Raw genomic sequence first — 24,676 nt, 5'->3', positions numbered from 1 at the left:
GTCAAGTCTGAAATAGGAGCCATGTATTTTGTCAATGTCCAGTATGCTTGGTATCGCATCTGTTCCTTCGATTATTTGTGGTTGCGGACATTGATTTATCTATGGTTTACGTATGTCGTACTTTGTCGTTTCATTAACAGGAAATCGACTAATATAATACTAATATCTTAGAATACAGACGGTCTGATTTTCCTCGTGAAAATTTCGTAAAATTCTAATTATAGCTATTGTATTGAAACGTTTAAAGAATCGGTATCTTCCAGATCGGCGGGTACGTGAGCGCACGTTGGAGAAATTATGGCGCAAGAATTCCGGCGCGATGGAAATATTCATCACAACGTTGGAGGTGGGTAACTTTTTTAACTCTTTGCGTTCAAACATATTTTCGTTCGCAAAAATTCGCTTCGAAAGAATTTACGTGCGATGAATTTTTGAGGCGTAAACGACGCACACTATCTACGGAGGATTAATTGATCGCTGTCTCAAAGCTTCTATCTTATGGAGCGAAACTTTGTCAATCCCCATTGTTAGATCGTCACTTAGATCAAAGATGAAGGCGCGAACTTTTACTTGAAATCGCGTTTCTGATTTTCAAGGGGCGTGACCGAACGCCCTGGCTTTTGCGAAACCCGACATTTAATCGACACTTTGTGGATCCAATTAAGCGTGCGGATAACCATGTCACGATTAACATTTTGCACGATATGGCGTGGTTAGGTCGCATCAGCCAGCTCGGTCCCCATTGTCTGTCTTGTCGACAGGGCTTCCTGCGGCATGCAAAACTGGAAATCCGTTCGTTCCATTTTCTGTTAAGTATTGCACGCACGCATCGCAGGAATAATTATCTGCATGGCCTGCTGCGCGTATCGAATATCTCTCGATCGTTTCCTTTACTATTACAACGAGTCCAGATGCATTAAGTATAAATCGTGGAAGAATTATAAAGTTGGTTTGTTACAGAACTGCAAGGATCACGTGATAAACTGCAGTATCGCCAGCATACTACACGAATGCATATCACCCCGAGTCGCGAAGGGGAAGACCAAAGGGAACAAGAACAAAAGTGCCACAAGTAATTGCAATTTCTAAGTTTCGACGAGTTGGTGTTATTGTTTCTGAAGGAAATCTGCCAGTAGAGATTTGTAGAAAGTTTGGAAACTTAGTATAATTGCTATCGAAGACGTATGGTTAATTGAAACGATAATTGGCTGTCCTTTACAGGATCCAGCAGCCGAATGGCAGTGATGCAGCTGATCAATTTAGGAATCACGCAAGTTCTAATTAAGCTTTTAGTTAACCTGCAACACGCGGACACTATTTCGAGCGAAGTGCTCACGCAGGAGGTGCTTTGGCTTTTGGGCCAGGTAATACATCGTCGTTTCTTTTACAATTTCGTTCAACTTCTTTCAATTTTGTAAATAAAACTTATAGATAGCCCAAAGGGACCAAAAGTTCGTGTCAAAGATAAAGATGCTTAATACGATAAAATTGTTTCACACGCTCCTGAAGCAACATTACAACAACAGCAAAACGCTACTACCGTTGTTGTTGACTGTCAAGTGTCTGGCCAGGAACTGTGAGTAAATTGTCTCTAGATGAATAGATTTCTATAATTCAGAGTTTACAGATATTTCTATATTTTCTACACAGAAATATCTATAACTTGTCGAACGTTTTATGTTTATAGTTGTTTAAATCCGATTGGTTTTCAGCAATCTCTCTTCAAGTGTTGGTGAAGGACGGGATCTCCAGCACACTGGAGAAAACGTTCGTATGCGTTGGTTACATGCCGCATCTGAAACTCAGATTGCTGTTGGAGTGTTTCAAATATTTCACAACCAGCAGTACGTAGACTATTTTCGTTTATCGTTAGCGACGCGCGAGCTGATCCCATCAGCGAATCGAACTTTAGCAATTAGCCGGAATTTAAACGAGTACCGATATACAACTTACTTACACGAGCATGTGTGTTTTGTTCGTAGAACTTTGTTGCACGAAATTCGTGAAGGTGGGCCTTGTGCATCTGTTGATGAGGATTTTCGAAAGATGGGAACGATTCGACGGCCCGATGAGACTGAAGATTTGCAATTGCGCCTTGATCACGTTGCAGCACTTATGCGTCATAAGTGAGTTTATTCGTGCCGACCTTTAAGCGTTGCGAATTACGAGAACAGCCGGCCGGAAGTTGAGTCTGTAGGGCATAGAACGTATAGTCGTGTGCGATGGTTTAACGTGATTCGCTTTTCAGCATCGATCATCGTGTTCTTGGGTTATTCCTAAATAAAAATACAAAACATTTAGATTAGATTTTCATTTATTTAAATTCATCGAACAAATTGAAATTTAAATAACAGGACCTCGCTGATTATCTTCCACTATCTATGCTTTCTCGTGCATATAAGCATTTTACGTTCACGACACATAGGTTCGATCGTCAGGCATTCGTTTAATCTGTTAACCAAAACCTTTTACAATTATTGAATTAAGAATTAATAAAAACAAATGACTTCCAGATAAGTCAGTTATATTCTTTACAAGCATAAATATATAATTCGTTTTCGAGAGAAATGCTACTATGCGTTAGAAGATAGAAGATTTACAAGCAAAGAATTAAAATTATATCCTAGAGTTATGTCAGCCTTAATTAACAACTTAATCGAGTATTAACTGAAAGATTGTTCGAATAACCAAAAGCTCGTTAAATGGAGTCGTTTCTTCTTGTGTAATTATTTTTGAACCGGTTAGTTATAGCTTAGTTAGGACATCGAATGGCTCTAGTTATCTTTTCTTACGACTTATTTGCCATTTCTTGTAGTACAAACATATCGCATGTAAATTTATGTTCACGTTATATCCACAAGCGGTGGTTTTACGTCGCCATTACACGTTGGGACTTCTTTTTGCCCGTTTCAGAAGCCGGCAGAAAAGCTATCAAGACGAACAATGGTCTGCAACTACTGTACCGGTTTTGCAGCAACTGTCCGGAGGATAAGGCATACGATTCGTTGCTGTCACGTATATGCGGAATAATCAATCAATGTCTGGAGAAGAAGGAGTTGCCGGTGCCCGAAATGTCTCCGGCAAGGTGAACGAAACATTCAAGGACGCACGAAATCGATCAACGCTCGATCGTAGCTCGAATGGTTTTTTCACGACGGTAGCTTATTGTCGATCTGGGCTAACGGTTCAACTATCTGACGTTATCCATTATTAATAGTAGAAGAAGCATGTTATTTGTTACGATAATAGCTGGAAGATAAGCGATTGGAAGAGAAGTAGAGATTCGTGTATCGATTTACTAAATATTAAGACGAGAATTTTACTTTGGATATCTTGAATATCCAGTGTGTCATGTGCATTGTGTACATTTCTGCGCAGATATCCTCCGGCAACAGGCAGCATGATTCTAAATAACCTTGTAAATCTATGTCGAACTCTTTTGCAGATTTGTGCTACCTGAAGCAAACGTTAGACCGAATAGCGCCGAGAGTGGCAGCGACATCGACAGCCAGGTGCGTATTTTTGTCGGTCACAATGATGCAACGAGTGAAACGTAAGGTTGCGAGGCGCCACACGGGATCATAAAACATCGTATAATTGCCTTTTGACGCGGGAATGGTTTCTAAGAAACTGTCTTAGGTCAAATGTTAAGTACCGAACCTTAGCGAGCATCTGTAATCTACAACGAGCAAAATGTCTCTACGCAGGCATGTAGCGTGGCGTCTCTTGGAAGACTGTACAGTGACCTTGATTCCGGAGACGAAGAAGAAAGTCAGAATTCAAGGACGAACGCGAAAAATATGAATGCAGCCGACGAAGTGGACGAGAGCAAATTCTTCGCTGGTGTGTTCACTTCTCAAAGATCAGAGGAGGATCTGGCTGAGTACGTCGACAATATTTTTAACAGTCAGTTTTTCGGGATAAGCTTTCATCGAGAGAAAGTTTAATTAACCTGTATGTCTCTTGATTGTTTAGATACGGCGTTTTCTTCAAAGAATTAGGCAACCTACAGAACCAAGTTTGCGTAGCAAAGTCTTCAACCGAGAAATTGATCGATGCAACAGACACGAGAATATGTAATAGCAAAACAAAAACGTTCACGAAGGATCCGACGAAAGAAGGGATAACAAAGAATCAAACGTCAAATAATGACACGGCGATCAAAATCTTTAGCGACATGTCTTCGAATTTGTCGGATCAACAGGCCTATTGCGTGATAGCAAGCAGAGTGAAGAGCGTGATAGGTTTCGTGAAGGTGGCTTACCCGGATCTAATCGGTGGCGATGGTCTTGGGAAGGACGAGCCTTTGAACAACAAAGACAGGAAGGTCTGTCGATCGAAACTTCTTACGTGCGTGGAACGAGGTCTTCACGGTGGCACCTTGGTTCAAGAAGTAGTCTATGATCTTGACGCTTTAGCTTCTAATAATAGCGACGAGCAAACACCGGCTGATAATCATTTGTGCAACTGGGATGAGAACAGGATAGGGAAACGTTGCTCCGACACCAAACAGTTGCACTTCGAGTCCAGATTCGAGAGCGGGAATCTGAGAAAAGTTATTCAGGTACAACTCTATGAATATTTCATATTATTCAATCTTAATTGCACTGCCAGCCATAAGTATCATGACGTTATTGTGGACATCGGTCGACTAGGACACCTTATTTATTTTCTCAAAAGTTTCGATTGCCATCTACGCCTCGTTTTTTGCACGGAACAATCTTTTTTTCTAAATATTTTTTCGAAATAAGGGTATTAGTAATATTAATTAACGTTTCGATAATATAAAATACGAATAAAACATTTATTTACGTACGGAAGTCAGTATTCCTTAGTATCTTAATATTCTCCAAATTTATGAGTGGTGAGTACGTTATAATACTAAATAAAATAAAACGCGCTGGAATTTTCCAATAAATGTAACGTGTAAATACGATAGTACTCATGGCTGATAATGTGTATTTAATTTTCCAAAAAATGATACTTCCGTTGGTTCTCGTTTCGCGGTAAATCTGCATCATTTCTTTCCAATCCGCTTCCTTGCAGATAGGCCCGAGAGAGTACGATCTAATCTTGACGCCGGATGTGAACAGCGGCTCCAGGCATCAGTGGTTCTATTTCGAGGTGTCAAACATGGAGGCGAACCTGCTGTATACGTTTAACATCATCAACTGCGAGAAGGCGAACTCGCAGTTCAATTTCGGTATGAAACCGATTCTCTTCAGCGTGACGGAAGCTCAGTTAGGCAGACCAGGTTGGGTGAGAACAGGCGCTGATATCTGCTACTATCGGAACTGTTACCAACGTCCAACCAAAGGGAAAAATTATTTGACTACGTCGTTCACTGTCGCCTTTCCTCATGCGTACGATGTTTGTTATCTGGCGTACCATTTCCCTTATACGTACAGTTTGTTAATGACTAATATTTGGAAGTGGACCAGGAGGGTTCCTTCGAATACGTATTTCAGAGCGGAGACTCTTTGCGAAACGTTAAATGGAAACAACAATCCTCTGTTGACTATTACGTCTTTGGATTCTAAGAGCAATCCTATACAGGTGAGTTTCGAAGAGGAAATATGTATACAATTTAAGAATCGAAAAGAATATTTTGTTAGGTGATGGATGACGAATGGCGTTGATTTTATTACATAGAAATTTTAACTCTTTGACAGGCTGTTTGATACAACGAAGATGAATTCAGAACGAACGACTTAGGAAATATTTATTTCGACGTATAATTATCGTCAAAATTTCTTTCGATAAAAATTCCTATTTTCAACTTTTCACGGACAATCAATTTTAATAGTTTCGTTACGTACAATAACATCTAAAATATATGAAATTTATGGTATTATATTTGTTATGTTACACTGCGAAAGGGTCAATGGAATGATATTGGAACATGTTTCCTCTTTATTCTCCAGAACCGTAAAGTGATATTTCTAACGTCGAGAGTTCATCCGGGTGAAAGCAATGCTTCATGGGTGATGGATGGTACGTTAGAGGCGCTGTTGAGCAACAACCCTTACGTAGCGAGTTTACGAGACGATTATGTATTCAAAATAGTGCCAATGCTGAACATCGAGGGTGTGGTAAACGGTTGGTAAGTGATTTCTAAGAAGGTAATTATGTTAAAGGTTGACAAAGATCGACACGATACCAACAAGAGTGTGTTTCGTACCTTTATTAATATTCAATTACACAAGTTGCACATTCGCGCCGTGTTTACGCAATGATATTCAAGATCCATGCGTCGATGACCTATCGTAGCAGTAAGAAAAATCATCTCGTGAATGTTGATCTACGCGTATGCCGATTGTCATATGTCTGGATGACCGAAACGTTGCGATTCGTACGTGTTCCTCGAGTAACCTTTTTCCATTTAGCATCCTTCGAGACTCTGAATACTCTAATTTTAGTTCAAACGTTAAAATTACGGTTAAGATCGACGTTCTAACCGTTATCAAGGAGAAAATCCGAGTCAAACCGATCGGCTACGAAACGTTTCATCTTGCAGACGTACGAATAACGTTAACTAAGATGATTACACATCGATATGCATGAAGATTCGTGGCACGGGCGGACTCCCAACCCTACACCAATGACGATTCGGTTAGCCTTAAGAACAACGATAATGTAGTTCACCGTGCGTTTCCTCCTGTACCAGCTTAATGCCTGAGATCCCACGCAGATGAGTCCTCACGTTCGTGTTTATTATCATCTACCATGTCTACGAGTCAAATAGCGCTAAATGGATACGTGCTCCGATAAAAAAAAAAAAAAAAAAAGACTGCTGAAGAGATAGAGAAGAATCGAGCGCGACCGATCCTGTCACGCGGATGCGCAATATGTCCGCCGGTGCCACTGATTAAGGATCGAATTGAAATGGGTGGAATGAATGCCCTTGCGAGAACGATGTCGGCTATCGTCGGAGATCGACGCCAGAAGGAAAAGACTTGCTTCCAAATTTACGTATGTATTCGAGCAAATTAACTGTTAACTTAGTTTAAGTGTCAAAGCAAATCGAACATTCTTGAAACCTCGTTCGGTATCAAGACATCTCTGTTTGAGACGAGATCTGATCTCGAAAGTTTTCCTTCTGTCGATCTAAAGACCCCGACGATTGCGAACGGCGTGAAAGAATCCGACGAGCGCTAACCGGAAATTTCATTGAAATCAGAACGAATGGATGAGCGATGAATGGCAACGACCGGCCCCATCGTGATTGCGATGGGATCGCTCGATCGCACGCGTGTACGCGTGCCTGATGTCCGTTGTATAAACATTAAAATAACGTACATTAATACATCTAGTTCCTCGAGAATCTCCTATGCTCTTCACTTATTAACGAACAACGCGACGATGCCTAAATTGTAAAGCGTTACTTGGACGGAGGGTCTAATACTTTGCCGTTGGTGCGCACTTTGATGTTGTACCTGTAGGCCGGTTCCGCCTCTGGCAGGATCGTGCTGCTGTCGTCGTCTTGATCCTTCATCATCGACGATTCAGCCGCCTCTGGTTGGTCGTTCACGTAGTAATCTTGGACGCTGTCGTATGGACCGACCGTGTGTGCGTCTTCTAAACCGTTATTCGGCGACTCGGTTTCGCCATGCATCTCGAAATAATCCGGTGACTCTCGATGTTCGACTTTCATGTCGGAGGCCGAACGTAAGGAGGAACGATGAACTTCGCGAGTCTTAAGACCATCGAATACGCTGTCTTTTCTGGCCTGTGGACCTGGAGTGTCGGTAAAGAGGCTCGTGATGTCAGGAAGATGATCTGGTCTGGTGTTGTCCAATTCAGCGTTGCTAGGTTGTTCGTGATCCTCGGTGATTACTGGCGAAGACGTGGACGGTGATAAGGCGGGTTGCTGTTGCTTGTCAGACGCGGGAACGGCCGTGGTAATCAGCCTGCTAACGACCGGGTCTTCAGGTAATTTCTCGTCGACAGAGCTCTCTTCTTCCGGTGTTAACTTCTCGTCGATGCTGCTCTCATTCTGCTCGTCGTTCTTGCTGGCGTTGCTTTCCTCATGCTCGTCGACCTGGTCGTCACTGGCTGGCGCCGAGGTGGTTGTTATGTAGGGTCTGCGATTTCTGGAAATCGCGCACTAGTTTCAGGAGAACGTTGTCGTCTCGTTCACGAGGGCAAAGCGATAGGTTTAGAGAGGATATCTCGTATATTAGCGATAATTCGTATTAGTATCGTCTATGATGTTAAAAGCATAAAAAGTACATAGAAAAAGTCTGGCACCACTGCTTAGGCTAATATTAGTAAGATCGAATATTGAAATTGAAAAATGTTGATAATATCAATTTATAATCAGTAGTGTCCATGCTTTTTCAAATTGACTTGTGTTTCTGCGTGTCTGTCTGTATGTGCGTGCGTGTGTGTATTATGCGTCGAGTGTCTGACATTTGCGAGAAGCGAGAGAATGTGTTATTAATTATAAGCTGTGTTCTCGTGTTCGGGAACGTCACGAGTGATAAGCAGTTTACGTCCGAACGACAGCAAAGGATGTCGCACAGTTTCCCAAGTACCATCTATCTTAACAATCATTCAGACTACATTATCGCAGTGAAGCGTTATTTATCAGTTCTCCTTTTATCAGTTCTCATAACTCATAACCGCACGGAGAAAAAAACCTGCCAGACCGTTAGCCACCGTGGACTCGCTGGCTCTCTACGACCGCCTATTTAATTAACGTATGAGACAAAGACATCTTGTCCGCGATTAATACGCGCTCGTATCGAAGCGTTCGCTCGATTAATTTGCATACGAAATACGAAGGAGCCTCGTCGTACCATAAAATCGTTCGCGCTTGAAAAATCATCACCGTTGAAAACCCTTTGGCGTAAATACATGATTACAAGAAACGCCTATGGGCCGACCAATTATCGTGTCTCTTTCGCTGATATCTTATCGGTTTGTCCCACCGTTTTCTATTTTTTTGTCCGTGCGCCATCGAGATTCACCTTGGTACAGGTTGAACTCTTCTGATAGCCTATCTGCCTATCTCATTTTCTCTCTCTTATTCTCGGCGGTTTTGTGTATTTTTGTGACAAGTATTATCTCACCTCTTACCCCTGAGTCGCAGAGACTGGAATGCTGCCGTAGTTGTAGTAGTAGCATCTTGTTTGCTCGCAGATGAAGTCCTTAACCAAGGTGCAATCCTGGGCTTCCCATGCTAACGTAGGCGCTGCCATCGCGACGCATCCGTCCGCGCTGCCGCTGTCACCGCTGGAACCGAACAAGTTCCGGATTAGAATTTAAATCACCCAGCACCCGTTTATCGATTCGATGCACGCGTTTCCGGGTGGAGACGCGTGCGCGCCGCGGAAGGGACGCCGATAATTATCGTTCGTGACGACGAATCGATCTTCGACCTATTGTCTTCTTCCTTGACGCGAAAGAATCTTCGCTGTGTTTCTATTTGCCTGGTTCTGTAGACAGAACGTGACGATTGCTTCCTTCTGGATGCGTGTCTTTTGTCTATGTAATTTCCGGTTCTGACGAGGTTTTTTTTTTTTTTTTTTTTAACGAAGGATCGTTACGAGGTTTGTTCCAATCCGATAAATCATTGTTTCGCAAGGTTACACGCCGAGATAAAGCTCATAATGGAAAAGTCACGCTTGCTACTTTGTACGTGTGCGTGTCCCTCGTCTATGTGATTTCCGATTCCGATGAGATTTTTGAACGAAGGATCGTTAAAAGGATTGGAAGGTTCGTTCCAATCTGGTAAACTATTATCTCGAAAGGTTAGAGGGTGGGATAAGGTTCTTAATTCCAAAGGTCGTTACGAAGTAATCTATGAATTGATTTTAGTGGAAGTTTGACGTGCAAGTTGATGATTACCTTTCGCGTGCCACTCGTTGAGGTTCGGTGCCGGGTGGAACGTCAGCGGGTCTGTTGCCAGGTCGCCTCAACATGTAGTCGAAGGTGGCATTGAACGGAAGACCTGTGCTCATCCAGAGGAACATGTCCGTGCCCAACTTGTTGCCGGATGTCCAGAAGTCGTATTTAACGTAGCCGGCGTTTTTCAAGTACTGCGTCATCGTGTCGGCTTTTTCCTTAGTCTCGAAAGAGGCCAACTGCAAGCCCAATGAACGACAGTACTGGTAGGCCAAGAAGTAATTCAGTTCGGGACTGTAGGGATTCATCCTTGACACGAAGTATTGCACACCGTCTAACTGGATCGTTGTGATCCTTTGAGCTGTAAATTCATTTCGATTAACTTATTATTATTCGTTAGAGATATTCATTAATTATCGAAAGAAAGTATATTAGGTACATATTTCTGCTAAATGTTTACCAAGTGTCACACAATCCCCTGCAATTTATTCCTAACAATTGTCCAATTGTGTAGCATTTCATTATGTTTGAATACATCGGCTAAATTTATTTAAATGAATTCAAAATTATGTATTGATACATGCTGTTTATTTTCGAAAATCAACATATGTTTCAGTAATTCAAACGCTAGAAAGCTATCGATCGACCCCATCCCCGACAGAGCCAGCTGATGAATAAAAAAGGAAATTCCTTTCTTGTTCTCATATTATCTCATCGAGGCACGTCTCCGCCATTGACTTCCGACCAGGCCACAAATGGCAGCACCAGACGCGGGAAAAATCATCCTGTGAATTCTAATCTACTCGGTGTTCCATTTTAGCATCGTCGCGTGAACCGTTACATCTGCTAGCAATTATAAATACTTTTTATTCGTTTAATTCGGAGATGCATGTCGCGAAGCGGAAGAAAAATGTACTCGACGTATCCAACGAACGTCATTCCCATTCACATCGAATTCTATAGCCTTTCTGCATTTTAAATCAGCCTATTCTAACCATCTAGATCTATCAACTACCATTGTCTTCCGTTTCCTTCCCTTCCCTTCCCGTTAATTAAGCTTCGTAAAATTTGTTACGAATACTCCTATTAAAAAATATAGCATCGGTTTACAACGTCGCATCGAACAGGTCGATTGTGTTCGGCTTAACTCACACTCCCGCTCGTCGTAAATCATTTACTATCGCGATTTTAATTTATTAACTCTGGGATATGTATACATCATTGACGCCGTTCGTTGTAGCCAGACTCGCAGAATGACGGTGTAGTTTGTGAGAAGTGCCGTGTTCACACGATACATGCCGTGCGAGTTCATTGACCTTCTACGTCTATTTGGTTAACTGTACTTATAAATTATGACCGGTTCAGGCCACCAAATAGTTTGCAGACGACTAATACAAAGCCTAGAAATTTCGTTCGAGCTTCGTCCTAGCTGTTCCCTCTTTTTGCGTACAAAAATGATCTCGAGATTGTACTAAAATTCCTTTAGGAACGTAGACCACGTTTAATGTTCCCGATATTTCCGTTAAATTATAAAACTTCTTATTGCAATTCGAAATCACGATGGACGTTTAAATATGTGTTGGATTTTTCAAAGATTTAACGAAGAACAGAGAGTAGTATTTTTGACGGCACATATTACGAAATAGACGAACAAGCAAATGATTCGAAGCGCCTTGAGAAAGAAGACGCGTGATAAATTGAAAGGGTGCGTTTCGCGTAAAAATGCTCCGGTTCGTGAAGCCCGCGGCGCAGGTGGTGGTAAACGACCCGAAGACCTTGAGACGTCTGCCGCCAGTGCTCTCTAGAAAGAAGACGCCTGCTAGACGCTACGAGCCGCGATTTCATTCACGAATTACACGTCGATCGTATGGTAATTAACGCGATCGCGATGACGATAGTTTAAGAGCGTGGAAATTTGCCAAGTATCATTACGCGTTACGTGAAATAAAAATTCAGGACGATTAAAAAAAAAAAAAAAAGAAGATATTTGTCAAAGAAAAAAATTCAAATGTAGAAAATACAAGCAAAGAATCGTGACATTGGATGGACTTTTTGTCGTTAATTAAAGTCTGGAGTGCACGGTATCGTCCGTTGAGCACAAAAAGAATCGTTGGGCGAACGTAGCATGAATAACGAACCGCGAAGAAACGAGTCAGAATGACGAACGAGTGATCTTGAAGTCGCGTGCGTGATCAGCGACCGCGAGTTTCCTCTTCAACGTTTGAATGCACCGGACGTCGCAGTCGACGTTTTCTCCAAGGGAACGACAATGCGAGGACGAAAGCATCGAACAAAGAGGAGAAGTTGGAAAACGAATCGATGCGGGTCGAGGTATTCTCCGGACAAAAACTTGGCGTTATTCCAACGATACGAATCATTAAGAGACTACCAGAATTCGAAATCTGAATGTCAAACTGCGGAAAGTTCGAGCAAACTTGCTGCCAATGTACCTTGTTCCTAGCGAATTCCAACAGCCAGATTAGATTCCTCTCTAGTCTCTCGATTCTCGAAAGCGAGTTTTTCAGATCGAACGTAAATTTTCAACGAATCGAGCGATAACGACTGATATGTCGAGAAAGTGTACGAACCTGAGGCGAAGGCCGCGACGAGCAGCAACAGTAGAGCGATCTTCATGGTGGCGTGTGTCGATTAATCGATCAAGCAGCCGTTTCCGTTTCCGACTCTCGGAATACACCGGATGTTAGTGTTAGGGTCGCGTTCTCGGACTGGCCTCGCGCTGCGCTGTGGGGCCCCTTAAGAGTCTTCTGCCCGGATCCCAGAGGAGGGGGTCGTTGAAGATGATTCACTGGCTAACCTAGAGCAGGACGAGCGGAGCCCACGAAGGGACGAGCGGGCACGAGAGAGCGGGATAGCTCGAGACGTCGACGGGGGATACGAACCGATCCGAAATGTAATCGACTTGGCCGCGCAAAAAGCCTGCGAGGTGACAAGGTCAGAAAAAAATACGAGGTACCACGATAGATGTCGGTGCCGGAGGGTTAGAGAGGATGACGCGGTGCGTTCGTTGACACGGCTTCGCTCTCTCGTACGTTTCTTCTCTCACGAACTTTGCTCTCTCGGCCGAACTTTTTAGCCCACCAATGCACCGAATGTAGATTCTCGTTCGTTCTCGCATTATGGTGCGAAGATTTCTGAGCGATTCGGTGTACTGGAAATTATCGATGATTGGTTCGATCTGGAATCTGACGAACGTCGATCCAACTAACGCGTAAGATACGATTAGTATTCTCTTTTCTTTTTCAACGTGCGCCTACACGTCGTAGGAAGAGGGTAAACGAAACGAAAGTGAAAGAATTGAAACGAGATTAAATCGCTACGAGATTGGAGAGCTACGAACGAAGTAGCGAAGCCTGGATTGTCAAGGAAACGGAGAACGAGGCGTGAAGCTGTCTAACAGACAGCGGGAAGATGGTTCGACGGTGGACGCTATTAATAACGTTGTCCCATCGTATAGTTTGTTTTACGTTGGTAGTTGTAGCGGATGGAATTTCGCTTTAGCGTCACTTCACGATGTTCATCGTCCTGAATGGAATTGTATCGACGAGCTGGCGCAAAAAGACACCGACCTCAAGGTAGACTTCATTTCTGAGCGTGGTTCGCGAGAACGCGCCACATACCATCCCTCAAAATCACTGTTTTCCATCGTGAACGACGATGTCGACGATCGGGATGCGTTAACGATATTATCATTCCAGTCAACTTGGATGTAAATCACAGCTTGGAAGAACCTTGAGAGAACGTCGGTTGGCAACGTTTCCTCGTTGGAAATACCTTTTTTCATTTTTCCCTCTTTCGATGCTCCATAGGACAGACGTTCGATTCAACGTCTATCGCAAGTTATATATAAACAGAATTATATATAAACGGCATCGAGATATGACGTAGGATGTTAATTGCTCGACGAGGCTAGCGTACGATTGCGATTGTAACCTGCTAGGTATTACGGGAATCGTACAGGCGTTCGATATATTGCACACGGTGGTCGAAGTGACTCGGTGGAATCTCCATGAAAGTCGGAGTACACTGGCGCAGGAGGTTTTGAACCGGTTCCCTTGTTAAGCCTTTGGCGCCGTCTATTCTTATTCTTCGGTCTTTCCGTGCTTAGTTTTTTCTCCGCCGGCATTGACCGGGCCCCATTAAGGGAAGTATCTTCAACGTCTGAAAAACGCATAATCGCTTTACAATCGTTTAAATACATCCAGTCCCGTATTTTTATCGAGTTTAATGCGTACCTACGGTCACGAGGATAGAGGATTCCATTTTAAAAGCGTCCACGCGTTTCGCGAACGCGCTCGCGCCACATTAATTATTTCGATCTACGCGCTCGGCCTCCGCTGCGACTAACCATTACGATACCACGGCGCGTAGATACGAATGAAACATTCGAGAACTCTTATGAGAACGATGCCCATCTTAATGCACCAGACCGATATTAACCCCTTAACACAGTGAAGTCGTATCTCGTCTGGCCGAGAGATTTCTTGCTAGCGTTGCTTTCGTCGTGGATCCACGCTCGCGGCATCAGCGTATTCTCAGCGGCAGCAAAAAGGCTCTTGTCTCAAGGTAGGCTTCATTTCTGACCGCGTCTTCTCTCGCACGAGAGATCACTTGCTTCTGGAATACGTGCTGTATGTATCGTATGCTTTTCTCGCGTCAAAACGATCGCGCGCCACTGAGGCCCAGTTACTTCGATTACGATATGCAACCGGTACCGGAGAACCAACAAGGAGTGCAAAATCCTGACCAGAGAATTTTCTTCTTCTTCTTCTTCTCCTTCGTCTTTCTTTTATCTTCTTTAGCTACCTACTTTGTCTTCGTTTTTTAGTTGCTCTTTGTCCAGACCGTATCCGATCGATTCGATATCCTGTAACGTCTCTGGATCGATGATCATTATACTCGACGTGTTATTTCTGTTACGCGGTGTGCGACCAGTCCAGCAAAAAGGAACTCGCGTGACATTCGAGACCCACCGCGTCTCTTTCGATCTGCGTTCCTCTTCTCGTTGTCTCCATGGCTGGCACGAAAGCACCGCGATCTCTATGTTAAACGATACACGAGTCGATTTCAGTTCGTTTATAACGAGCCGCGTATCATCTATTTAAAGATTCGATATGGTTGCGTCAGGTAGGAACGTCATGGAACAGAATTGCCGAAGGTATAGTTTATTACGAGAGGCCAATGTCAGGTCGATCGTAAACAGAGACGAGTAATTACACGAGGGAGCAGTTAGAATTATACGGATCCTTAAAATATCTCTCGTTTAGTTTTAGAGTTCTACCGACTATTCTCGTGCTCCCTATTCTTAGAGTACACTCTATTATTATAAAATATCGGCGGTTGTTATTTTAAGCTATCATTATATTTTACATAAATCGCAACACGTTCGCATCCACGAGGTTCCAGTTTATTACGATCGCACGATTTGTTAACAACAATCGAGCCTATCCGTTCGGAGACACTCGACGAAGCAAAAAGAGAAAATAATCGTTGGTTGTTCACCGGGGGATAAGCAGGCGGCTAAAATCGAATCTAGTATGTGCGACCCTGTCGCTTGGTTGCGTGGGTCACGCTTTGCTGGTGCATTGGCGCAGGTCAGTTTAACAGGTCGGAGTCTCGGCGACGTATTCCCATGGGAATGCAGTCGTTGTGCCGTGGAGTGCACTTAGGTCTGGCAATGCCTACGGGGGTTTCTGTTCGTGGCCATATATCGGTGGGTGAAACGAAAGCAGAAGCTCGATCCTGGATAAACAAGCGATCCTCCACCACCTCCTTCGTCTTGTTCGTCTCCGTTTCTCCCTCGTGTTGGCCCTATCTGCGTGAACGAGATGCTAGGAACAACTTCTCACAGCCAAGCCGAGAGGGATTCTTGGTCCTTTTTTGCGAAAATAAAAGTAAAGAAAAGGAAGACTCTCGAGAGCTGTAGGCAACGCTTGTTGTTGAACGAAGAAGAAGAAGAAGGAGAAGAAGAAGAAGAAGAAGAAGAAGAAGAACTAGAAGAAGTATAAGGAGGATGAGGATGAGGAGGAGGAGGAGGAGGAGAAGGAGGAGGAGGATAAGAAGGAGGTGCCGGTGGTGGTGGAGGAGGCGAAGAAAGAGAGGTGAGGATGCTACGGGGGATTCTTCAAGTCTATTTCAGGCCCTGCCAGCAATCGCTATGTAAGGCCCCCGTTCTTTCCATCTTCCTCTCTACTTCTTAAGGAGAAGAGTAGTTCCTCTCTTCTCCTCTACTTAGCCCCCCGTCCCTTTTCTTCCGAGGTTTTCTTTCTCCTTCGTTCATTCGTTCCACGGGCATGGAACGAACTCCGTTTTAGCCCGCGAATAGCCTCGACGCTCGAGACGATCCAAGGAGCCATACTGCCCCGAAGGCTTCGACGCCGTCGATTCCTTCCATTTTGATACTTCTAGGACAGTGATCCTCATCATCCTGTCTCCTACCTGCGAGATAAATCTATCGGTGTGTTTGTTCATGTATATACAAAGTGAGCGTCAGAGTGCAAGACGTCGTTTCGTCGTGAATATTCTTTCTATCTAAGGATATCGCGACTACCGCAATTCCTGACGAGAGCCCCACTCGGTTTATCGCGCTTCTTTCACTCGCTTCCTGTAGATTTACGGACACCGCGTTACCTGAGCAGAGAATACGAATCCTCGATTATTTATAGGGTATCCAGGATTCTCCTGGTTTCCTAGAGAATCCAATTAAAGCGGCGCAAAGTGGTCAGGCGACTTGGCACTACGAAAGGGACGAGCGTCCTTGCACACTCTTTCCTTCGATTCGTTCTTCAGAGCCGTGATTCAGTTGCCAATCGGAACAATCTGTATATCGCGTCGTATCTTCTCTTTCAACGTTTTCAACGTTTAGTCCAGCGATAGATTCTCTCGTATCGTTCGTTATCGAATCGATCGCAAGCAAAATCATTATCTTGTAATACAGGAAGCCTGTGAAATTTCCACTTAAAATACGAGTAGACAGTTTCCTCGGCGAATTCCATCAAGTAACGAGCATCAAATTCGATCATCGTCCAACGGACAAGGGTTGAGAACGCAGCTGAGAGCCGGGTTATCGAGGATATCTTCGGTACACGGCTCATCGATTACGTACCTACGTCTTGTTATGCATACGATGTCTCGCGTATATATATTTAGACAATGTTGTTCCCCCAGGATGTAATGTGATTACACGGTCTCGTGAATCGCCGTAGGAAACAGCGAAACTCGTCGTTGAACACACGTAATCCCACGGCGTTCCCTAAATCATCCTGGTATCGGGACCAGCGGTCTTCGACTCTGTCTTTCTCTTTTCCTTTTCTCTTCTTTCTTACTGTCCCCGTGTCTGGGTCCCCGACGAAACCACGAACGAATCACGACTCGCGGCGCATGTGATCGCCGATAGAACGCAGAAATGGATGATAATAACAGCCGTGGCGGCGTACGATCATTAAATGCTTCTCTTGCTACCCACCGTTTTACTTGGGCCCCTGTTCTTGCCGCTGTTACGTGCCCCGGGCTCGAAGGACTGACCTAGAACCTGAAACCGTGAACCTCTGCTTCTGCTTGCGGTTACACGTTCTCGAAACAAGCCTGGCCGTCGCGTCGTTTTAGTTAGTTAGTTAGTTGATTTTTTTTTTCCGTTTGGAGGTCGCCGAGCGATGCCTTGGCTTCGCTTTCGCGTCGGAGACGGCGCTCCAGGGGCGTTAAGCCCCTATATTGCTCAACCAGAGTTATCGTCTATTTTTACGTTCCCAGATGTTGCTTGTCCCGAGGCGTCCTTTTCTTTGCACTTGTACTTTTAGTTGCTCGCGTTTCCGCGCATTACCGTTACAGTTAGTTTTGCATACTCGACACAGTTGCATTTCACTTTTGTATACCTACGTACTTTTACTTTTTCTCCTTTTGCTCCGTACTGTTACCTTACTAATTCTACTTGTACCTTCTTTTTCTTCCTCTCTCTCTCTCTCTCTCTCTCTCTCTCTCTCTCTCTGTCTCTGTCTTTAGCAGTCTTATCACGTGACGATTTTTCGGACCAATTTTCACCCCGATACAGTGGAAATTTAATCCTCGGGTAACAAAGTTAATTCTTTTTAACGCGGATATTTCACGTTTATTATTTCTCAAGTAAGTTGAAGATTTAATTCCTTAGGAAAATTTAGTTATCAGTTACGTTAAACGTAGAAAGTCTTCGTCGCTGTGAAACGAAATATTCGAGATTCCTTGGCGAGGATAAAATCATTCTCGAACAAGTATTTATTTGTCTCTGTTTGCCTAGCTTCGATCAATTAATCAACAGGTGGAAATAATAAAGTTCATCTTGGATTCAGCAACGCGAACGACTGAATTTACATTCCTTCTTCATTATGGGCAATTCATTTATATTCGTGGACTACTGCGTTGTGATTTACGTTATTAACATAGTGGGGGACCGATGTCTACCGTCTACTGCTATACCGGAGAGGGAAAATCTTCTCGATAAAATATTCTATCGAATATTTTGAAAAAGCACAATGGACGCTTTCTATACGGTGTCCCGAATATTAGAAGCTATCAATTTGGTCCATTTTTCAGGCATCTGTCAAAGATTCGCTTCGTTAGGAGTCTGTTACCTTTTCCTTTTTTTTTTCTCTCGTAGCCAATTTCGAGACTCGGTTCTGTTTAGCCGGTTCGTATAGATTCTCGGTATTGCGTGTAGTTACCGGAAAGCATTCCAGGGAACTATGCCCGTGGACCAGCCAGCCAAGCCTCTAAATTAAATCTCGATTCGGATAGGCGAGAATTCTATTGCCTGTTGGCGCAGAGACATTCGTTCACGAGAACGGAATCGCGAAATTAAATCTCGGGATTTATTGGACCAGCTACAAGAACTCGGCAGACGAATATTTCGCACTGTATCGTCGAATTCATCGGCGAGGGAGCAGTTAGAGATCGAATAAATCGGTATCCGATGACGGGACACGAATGACGTTGGCATAAAATCGCTCTGTTCGTTCCTTCACGGACCGAGTATCCATTTAGAAGTAATTTCCTGCTCGCTCGTCCTTGATGCTTAAAACGTTTTCGAATCGATAAATACCGTTAACTACTCCTCGTTTTCTTATTATGCTGGCCGATTTATCTCACTCGACGATAAAATCGATACGATCGAAGATTTTAAAGAAAGAAGTTTTGCATAATATTCAGCAAAATCTATCGGCGATCCTTGTAACCGAAGGTGCATCGAACTCTGGAAGAACCAGTCGCGCGAATCGCGCGTTTTCCTTATGTATCTTCCTCTCGATCCAACATGTCGATAATGTAGCAGAATCGATGCACCGGTTCGACTTTTATTAATCCAGGCTGAATCCATCGTCCCGTCTGGTATATTTACGCGGTTGTATTTATGTGGCGCGAGTGACACGTTGTGAAACGCGAATTTTACGAGGTCCGCGGAACGAGGTTCACCGCGACGAATCGCATTATAGTAAAAACCTGCACGGACATTCCTCCGTTTCGTTCCCTGTGGAAGGGACCGACGCGTCGTCGCGACGTAAGGGCTGCTTTTGCCGCATCAGCTTCGAAGAAACGATCGGTCAGGGCGTAGAAGAAACGTCAGCGAGCCGAGAATTCATCAGCGAATGCTCGCCCTTTTCTCGACCGTTCTTCGACTCGCGCCAGCAAAGAAAAAAGAAGAAGAAAAGGTACGAAAAGAGAGGAGGGAAAGAAAAAAAAAAAAAAGGAGATTCAGAGGCGGAGAAAGAGAGACCGAGTATGAGAATGAGAGAAAAAGAGAGAGAGAGAGAGAGAGAGCGAGAAGGGTGGGAGGGGGAAGGGAGGGAGGGAGGGAGAGAAATAAAGAAAGAAAGAGAGAGATGGAGTGATAGAGGCCTTGGTTTCGCGAAGGAATGCAAATCGGAGACTGGTCACGAGTATTCTAATGCGCGATCGCTTTAGCCCTTCGGCCGGCCAGGATCCTGAAACGAACGTCACACGTCCCTTTCGTATCAGTGACGCTATAAAGATACTCGCGAGCTTCTTGCCGTTGCTTGGTATCGTTTGCTTGCGTGTGTTTCTCTGTTGCCGCGGGCGAAACGATGTATGGCGGCTTGGCGACCCTCGATTCTCGCCCGCGAAGGCATTCGTGATAACCGCGGCAGCTACAAGGTGCACCAAGTGGTAATTTGCACGTTTAAAAGACGATGTATCACATGACAAATTTAACATTAGCACGTACATTCTTGTGTTTACCGTGTACCATTCCGTTGCAACGGAAATTATTCGTTCGTGATCATGATTTCTCTTATGTATATTCATCGGTTGATTTTTCTCAGAGAACGTTATCGTGGAAACGATCATCGCAGGAAAGTCGCAACAGGCATCGATCGTCCGAGGATTTATAAAAGAGTCGCGCACAAACGAATACGCGATTTGAAACGGCGTTCGATCGCGTTCGAGCTCGGTTACGGTCATATTTCAACGACGCAGGAAATAGATTTCTTGCTGGGTTGCGGGGAAAGGAAAAAAAAGGAGTTCACGAGCGTGGTTACACGATCGAACACCGGGATAACCTCGAAGAAAATGCCGCGAGGCGAGAAGAGATAGAAACAAAGATAGAGGGGAAGCCGGGCAGGCTGGTAGTAAAGTTCACGGAAGAAACGCGTGATACGTGGAAGACGACCACGAAGAAACGAACGTTCCCAAGGTACCCAAGGATTTCGCTTTACGATTGCAAGAACGATCTACGAATTTTTCTTCCTCGCGTCCGTTTCTTCGTCTTCCCTCTCGGACGCCTCGTTCGCCGAAGTATCGTGACTTCTGGCTGTATTTTCCTTAGAACGACGTAATCCGGCCACGCTGTATATATCCATCTCGAAGATAAACAAGATTGTGAATCGTTCACCGATGAAATGGCAAAAGTTACTCGTAACGGGATTAACGATTCACCTTACTTCGCGTCCGTACACCGTTAATACGCAAATAAGCCTGACGTCATGTTCGAAATTACTCGATAATATAATATCCGGCAAAGAAACCGAGAAACAGAGACGGAACCTGTAAAACAAGACCTTTTCCATCATCCGTGAATTTCTCGATTTGCGCGCATTTCGAATCTCTTAGCGATACGATAATAGGTTCGGCTCTGCCGAGAGTGAAATCAAAGAGAACACGTGCAACCACTTTCGATGTAATCCTCGAGAACGCGGTTGCAACACGCCGCATCGGTAACGCAGTTCAGTAGCATCGTTGCCGATATCGGCGTCTGGTTCACGATTTCCGAAGAGTATCGAGTAAGCGCGTGTACTCGCGAAGCCAGCAAGATCGAACGAAGATGACAGTAAAGTCGAAACGATGTTGATACACTGTGTGATTTACGATCGATTAAATAATGACGATAAATCGTGCGATCGGTGCTCGTTAATCGTAATCCAACGAGCGGGTAATTCATCGATATTTTTACGGGTCCAGGTGTACGAAGCTGATGGCGGTACCTTTGAAAATCTCATGCGCGCAGCCAGTTCGAGACGAGTGGCCGGTTAAGTGTAATTTGTACAGGATCTCTGAGAAGGTGAGAGAAGTTCGCGGTCAAGGCTCCTCCGTTCAAGTCATTGACATCGCTTGCTAGCACGGACAGACTGATGTTGGCCATTACATCGGTCGGCTAATAAAACTGCGAAGAAGTTCGTTGTACAATTGCTTCATTGTCGCTCGCACATTGCCGCCACTGCGCGCCATTTCATTCGCCAATTGTGCCGTTGAATTGTTCCTACATAAGTACATTCATCGTTGTCCCATCGTGAAATCGTTTTCTTCTTTCGATAGAATAGGTATTTGTAATTACCAGGAAGTCGCTGCTTATGATTATAATAAATTAACTTGGCACGCGGTTGATTTACTACCGACGAAAAAAAAAAAAAGAAATAAAAATGACGTGTTTATAATCGTTATCGCGACTGAAGAAATGGAAGAAAGAAGCGTTCGGTTAATGTTACCTGTTCTTCTAATTCGAATTCCTCGAAATAGAGCCGAGGATAACGGAATCAAGGAAATCGACAGCCATTAGAGTTCCGTGTTTTTAACGACGAACGAGTTACATCGACGGTGAAGTTCGTCAGTGATGATTTCATTTTAATACACGTCCGAGAGTAATTCTTGCCGGTTTTTTCGTCGGACGTGTCTCTTTTTCACTCTACCCTTTCCCGTTCCCTCTCGTTCCACGCCGGACGAAATCTATTATCTCCGATGACTGTTGTTTTTCGACGATTTCTGCGAATGTTCTCGACGGTGAACGTCCTCGACATCGCGACCACGACGACGAAGACAAAGACGAAGACAAAGAGGACGAGGACGATCACGACGGAACGTGTCTTCGCGTACATCATCCCGCAGGTGCACGGTCACCGCTCGTCCATTATTCTTATTATTCGTCGCCATCTGCCTCGATGCCAGATATCGATCGTTACGTGGTTATCTTGGGTCCGTGTCACGTGCGTCTGTACTACCTTAAAGACCGGAAGCGATTACGAGGCGTCAAATTGCTAATGTTTGTATTACGTGGTCGATGTCTCGATCGGAAGAACGGTCGAAGATTCCTGTCCGTGGGTACGCGTGTAGCGATTGTTAATCCCACGGTGAGCGACTTCTTGTAATCGTGACCGGCAACCTGTTAATTATTTCTATCGCCAGTCAATGTTCCTCCGATGGTATATTACCCTTCTTACAGAGGTTCAAGTTCTTGGAAGGGCGGTTGGTTAACCTCGAGATCGTGAAACGAATAATTAGCAATTATTAAGAGAAACTTGTATTTTACTCTCGAGCTAGTTACGTCACGGATTTAAATCAATATAGAAATTTTACAGCGTTAAATATTGTTGGAAATAGCGGAGGATTTTAACGGGACAGGTTCTAAGTTCGTTTTAGCGCGGAAGAAAGATTTAGACGCGTCTCGCTAAGACGAACAAATGTATTTGGTATTCCAAGTACCTAACATCGCGTACATCTTGAAACAATCTCAGGATGACAGGTAAAAGCGAAATGGCGGTCTCGGTTGTATAAAGCCAGGGGTCCACGGTATAACCCCACTATTAGCTATGCGCGACGCGGAGGCGTCACTTCCTCCGGCCCGACTTCCGGCCGCCGGAAACGTCCTTCTAACCGCGGCTGAATCCTTAAATGAAGACGATCTCTGACAACACAGCCCTTCTCCTTCTTCTCGGTTCGACGTGCACCATCGACGTGCAAACTGACAGGAAATTCTAAAACCGTGCTTCTTAGAAATTTCTTTCGCGTTATAAATAGACGTTTATTGGTTTCGTATCGACTAATTTCGATATTTTCAACGTTGTTCGCGCACGATACGATGATAGTAACGAGAACGATCGACGATAGTATTTATTTATTTGTTTGGAAGATGGACGAAGAACTCGTCGAAGAGTTTATTTTCGATCGATTATAGTAATCGCTATGGGCTGACGAACGAAGACTTGAACAGACGATGGAGCAATCCGAATCGGGTACTACATCCGGTGATCTATCACACGAAGGGCCTGATGGAGTACTGCACGAGGGTGTTGCAAAGACCTCCCTATGTTTTCGTCGACTATCACGGCCATTCACGGAGGAAGAACGTGTTTCTGTTCGGTTGCTCAAGGTCGGGTTCTTGGAGCGCCGCGGACAGGGCGAAACCGGACCAGCCGGCGCAGTATTTGGTAAGGGGACGAAAGAGGAACGAAGACTAGGGTATTATTTTTAGATACGGGTTACATGCACCGAGAAGTACGAACGGTAATCTAGCGCGATCTATCGAAGCGAATTTACGAGCGGAGCAGTTTCCGAAGCTCGCGAGTGGGGAAATATCAGTGCGAAACGAGTTTCGCCCGATGTAATTTACAGCGAACAGGATCGGTACATCGATTCCGTTCGTGTTCCAATTTTAGATACAGTGCATGAAAATATAGGTTCCGCTGGAACTAGTTTGTACGAAGGTGATGCAACTTTTTACCTTTATTCGTCGATCTCGTTAAATTTCCACGATCGCGTGACAGTTAATTTTTAATTAAAATGTTGCTGGAAACGAGGAAAAATGAGATAACGAGCGAGCACTCGTATAACTTTGATTATTCTCGCGATACGCGTTTCAGATGTTGCCGCACCTCATGCAAAGAATATCTCCGGCGTTCGCGTTGCCACTGTGCTCGTTCAAGGTCGAAAGGAACAAGGAGTCCACGGCTAGGGTAGCCATATGGCGGCAGTTAGGTGTTTCGAGGTATACGCGCAGACCGTTACCGATTTACCTTGCCAAAACAACGACTCGATTTGCCAGTAACGCTGCGTCTTTTTCATTTTCTATAGAAGCTACACCATGGAGAGCAGCTTCTGCGGATGTGATCAAGGAACGTTGGCAGGCTTGCATCTAGATACCAAACACTTGAAGGCGATCGGCCAAGATTTCTGTCAGGCTCTGTCGATGATGAAGGACTGTGCCGAGGATTGGAGCGTCGAGAAGTAAGTTGGCAGAGATAGAAATTAAGATTTGTCGATAGGAAGTTTGTAAGAGTTCGATAGAAAGACGAGGAGGATAATGAGAAGGATTTCTGAACGCAGGTCATTGGTGGAAGACTGTTGCCCGCGAAAATGCATTTTACGGAAATCCAGAAAGGTTCTCCCTAAATGTATTCAGGATAAGACTGCGGTGCATCACATCGCTGCGATCGCGTAACGAACGATCGAGTAGACGATCCGAGGCAAGATTCGTGTAGAAATGTTGTTCGTACGATCGTCGCACGATTAACGTCGATCGATCGTTCTACTAAAATATTTATTCTCCGTGTTACTAACA

General features: G+C 44.3%; 2 protein-coding genes and 2 long non-coding RNA genes across 15 annotated transcripts in view; 2 read left to right on the top strand and 2 right to left on the bottom strand.

Annotated features, from left to right (window-relative positions):
• The window catches only part of LOC139988483 (cytosolic carboxypeptidase 1), a 35,019-nt gene that overhangs the window by 7,171 nt on the left and 3,172 nt on the right, over nt 1–24,676 (top strand). For 5 of the 11 annotated variants that reach the window (XM_072006007.1, XM_072006011.1, XM_072006013.1 and 2 more), the window contains 16 exons: nt 264–346; nt 961–1,072; nt 1,222–1,364; nt 1,432–1,576; nt 1,713–1,844; nt 1,983–2,126; nt 2,914–3,085; nt 3,446–3,512; nt 3,708–3,883; nt 3,976–4,564; nt 5,047–5,556; nt 5,925–6,103; nt 23,294–23,546; nt 23,979–24,103; nt 24,190–24,342; nt 24,427–24,581. In XM_072006007.1, coding sequence (XP_071862108.1) covers nt 264–346; nt 961–1,072; nt 1,222–1,364; nt 1,432–1,576; nt 1,713–1,844; nt 1,983–2,126; nt 2,914–3,085; nt 3,446–3,512; nt 3,708–3,883; nt 3,976–4,564; nt 5,047–5,556; nt 5,925–6,103; nt 23,294–23,546; nt 23,979–24,103; nt 24,190–24,342; nt 24,427–24,556 — 3,113 coding nt within the window. In that variant the 3' untranslated portion in view covers nt 24,557–24,581. Of the gene's footprint in view, nt 1–263; nt 347–960; nt 1,073–1,221; nt 1,365–1,431; nt 1,577–1,712; nt 1,845–1,982; nt 2,127–2,913; nt 3,086–3,445; nt 3,513–3,707; nt 3,884–3,975; nt 4,565–5,046; nt 5,557–5,924; nt 6,104–23,293; nt 23,547–23,978; nt 24,104–24,189; nt 24,343–24,426; nt 24,582–24,676 lie in introns of those variants that run through there. The other 6 variants (XM_072006008.1, XM_072006012.1, XR_011800134.1 and 3 more) reach the window with 5 other exon arrangements.
• Nucleotides 1,667–4,404, bottom strand: LOC139988504 (uncharacterized). Its single transcript, XR_011800148.1, has 3 exons — nt 4,265–4,404; nt 1,958–2,276; nt 1,667–1,795 (listed from the first exon to the last, which is right to left on the bottom strand). It is a non-coding gene; the product is annotated as an uncharacterized lncRNA (long non-coding RNA).
• Nucleotides 6,170–12,597, bottom strand: Nw (narrow). Of its 2 annotated transcripts, none has more exons than XM_072006031.1 (4): nt 12,438–12,597; nt 9,853–10,210; nt 9,082–9,237; nt 6,170–8,093 (listed from the first exon to the last, which is right to left on the bottom strand). In XM_072006031.1, exons 1-4 carry the CDS (start codon nt 12,481–12,483, stop codon nt 7,382–7,384), a joined length of 1,272 nt encoding a protein of 423 aa, XP_071862132.1. In that variant the 5' UTR covers nt 12,484–12,597; the 3' UTR covers nt 6,170–7,381. The 2 variants fall into 2 exon arrangements, with proteins under 2 accessions (XP_071862132.1, XP_071862133.1); XM_072006032.1 differs by having other exon boundaries at nt 7,953–8,093; nt 9,075–9,237.
• LOC139988506 (uncharacterized) lies at nt 9,233–10,161 on the top strand. Its single transcript, XR_011800150.1, has 2 exons — nt 9,233–9,755; nt 9,823–10,161. It is a non-coding gene; the product is annotated as an uncharacterized lncRNA (long non-coding RNA).

The sequence above is a fragment of the Bombus fervidus genome, chromosome 6 (assembly GCF_041682495.2).
Source record: "Bombus fervidus isolate BK054 chromosome 6, iyBomFerv1, whole genome shotgun sequence".
Classification (NCBI taxonomy): Eukaryota; Metazoa; Arthropoda; class Insecta; order Hymenoptera; family Apidae; genus Bombus; species Bombus fervidus.
This window is presented reverse-complemented; position numbering and strand designations above follow the sequence as displayed.

Coding starts and splice junctions, on each gene's coding strand:
- Nw (XM_072006031.1), bottom strand. CDS start 12,483: ATGAAGATCGCTCTACTGTTGCTGCTCGTCGCGGCCTTCGCCTCAG. Junction 9,238..9,852: donor CAACGAGTGGCACGCGAAAG/GTAATCATCAAC, acceptor GTTCGGTTCCAG/CGGTGACAGCGGCAGCGCGG. Junction 8,094..9,081: donor CCAGTCTCTGCGACTCAGGG/GTAAGAGGTGAG, acceptor CGCGATTTCCAG/AAATCGCAGACCCTACATAA.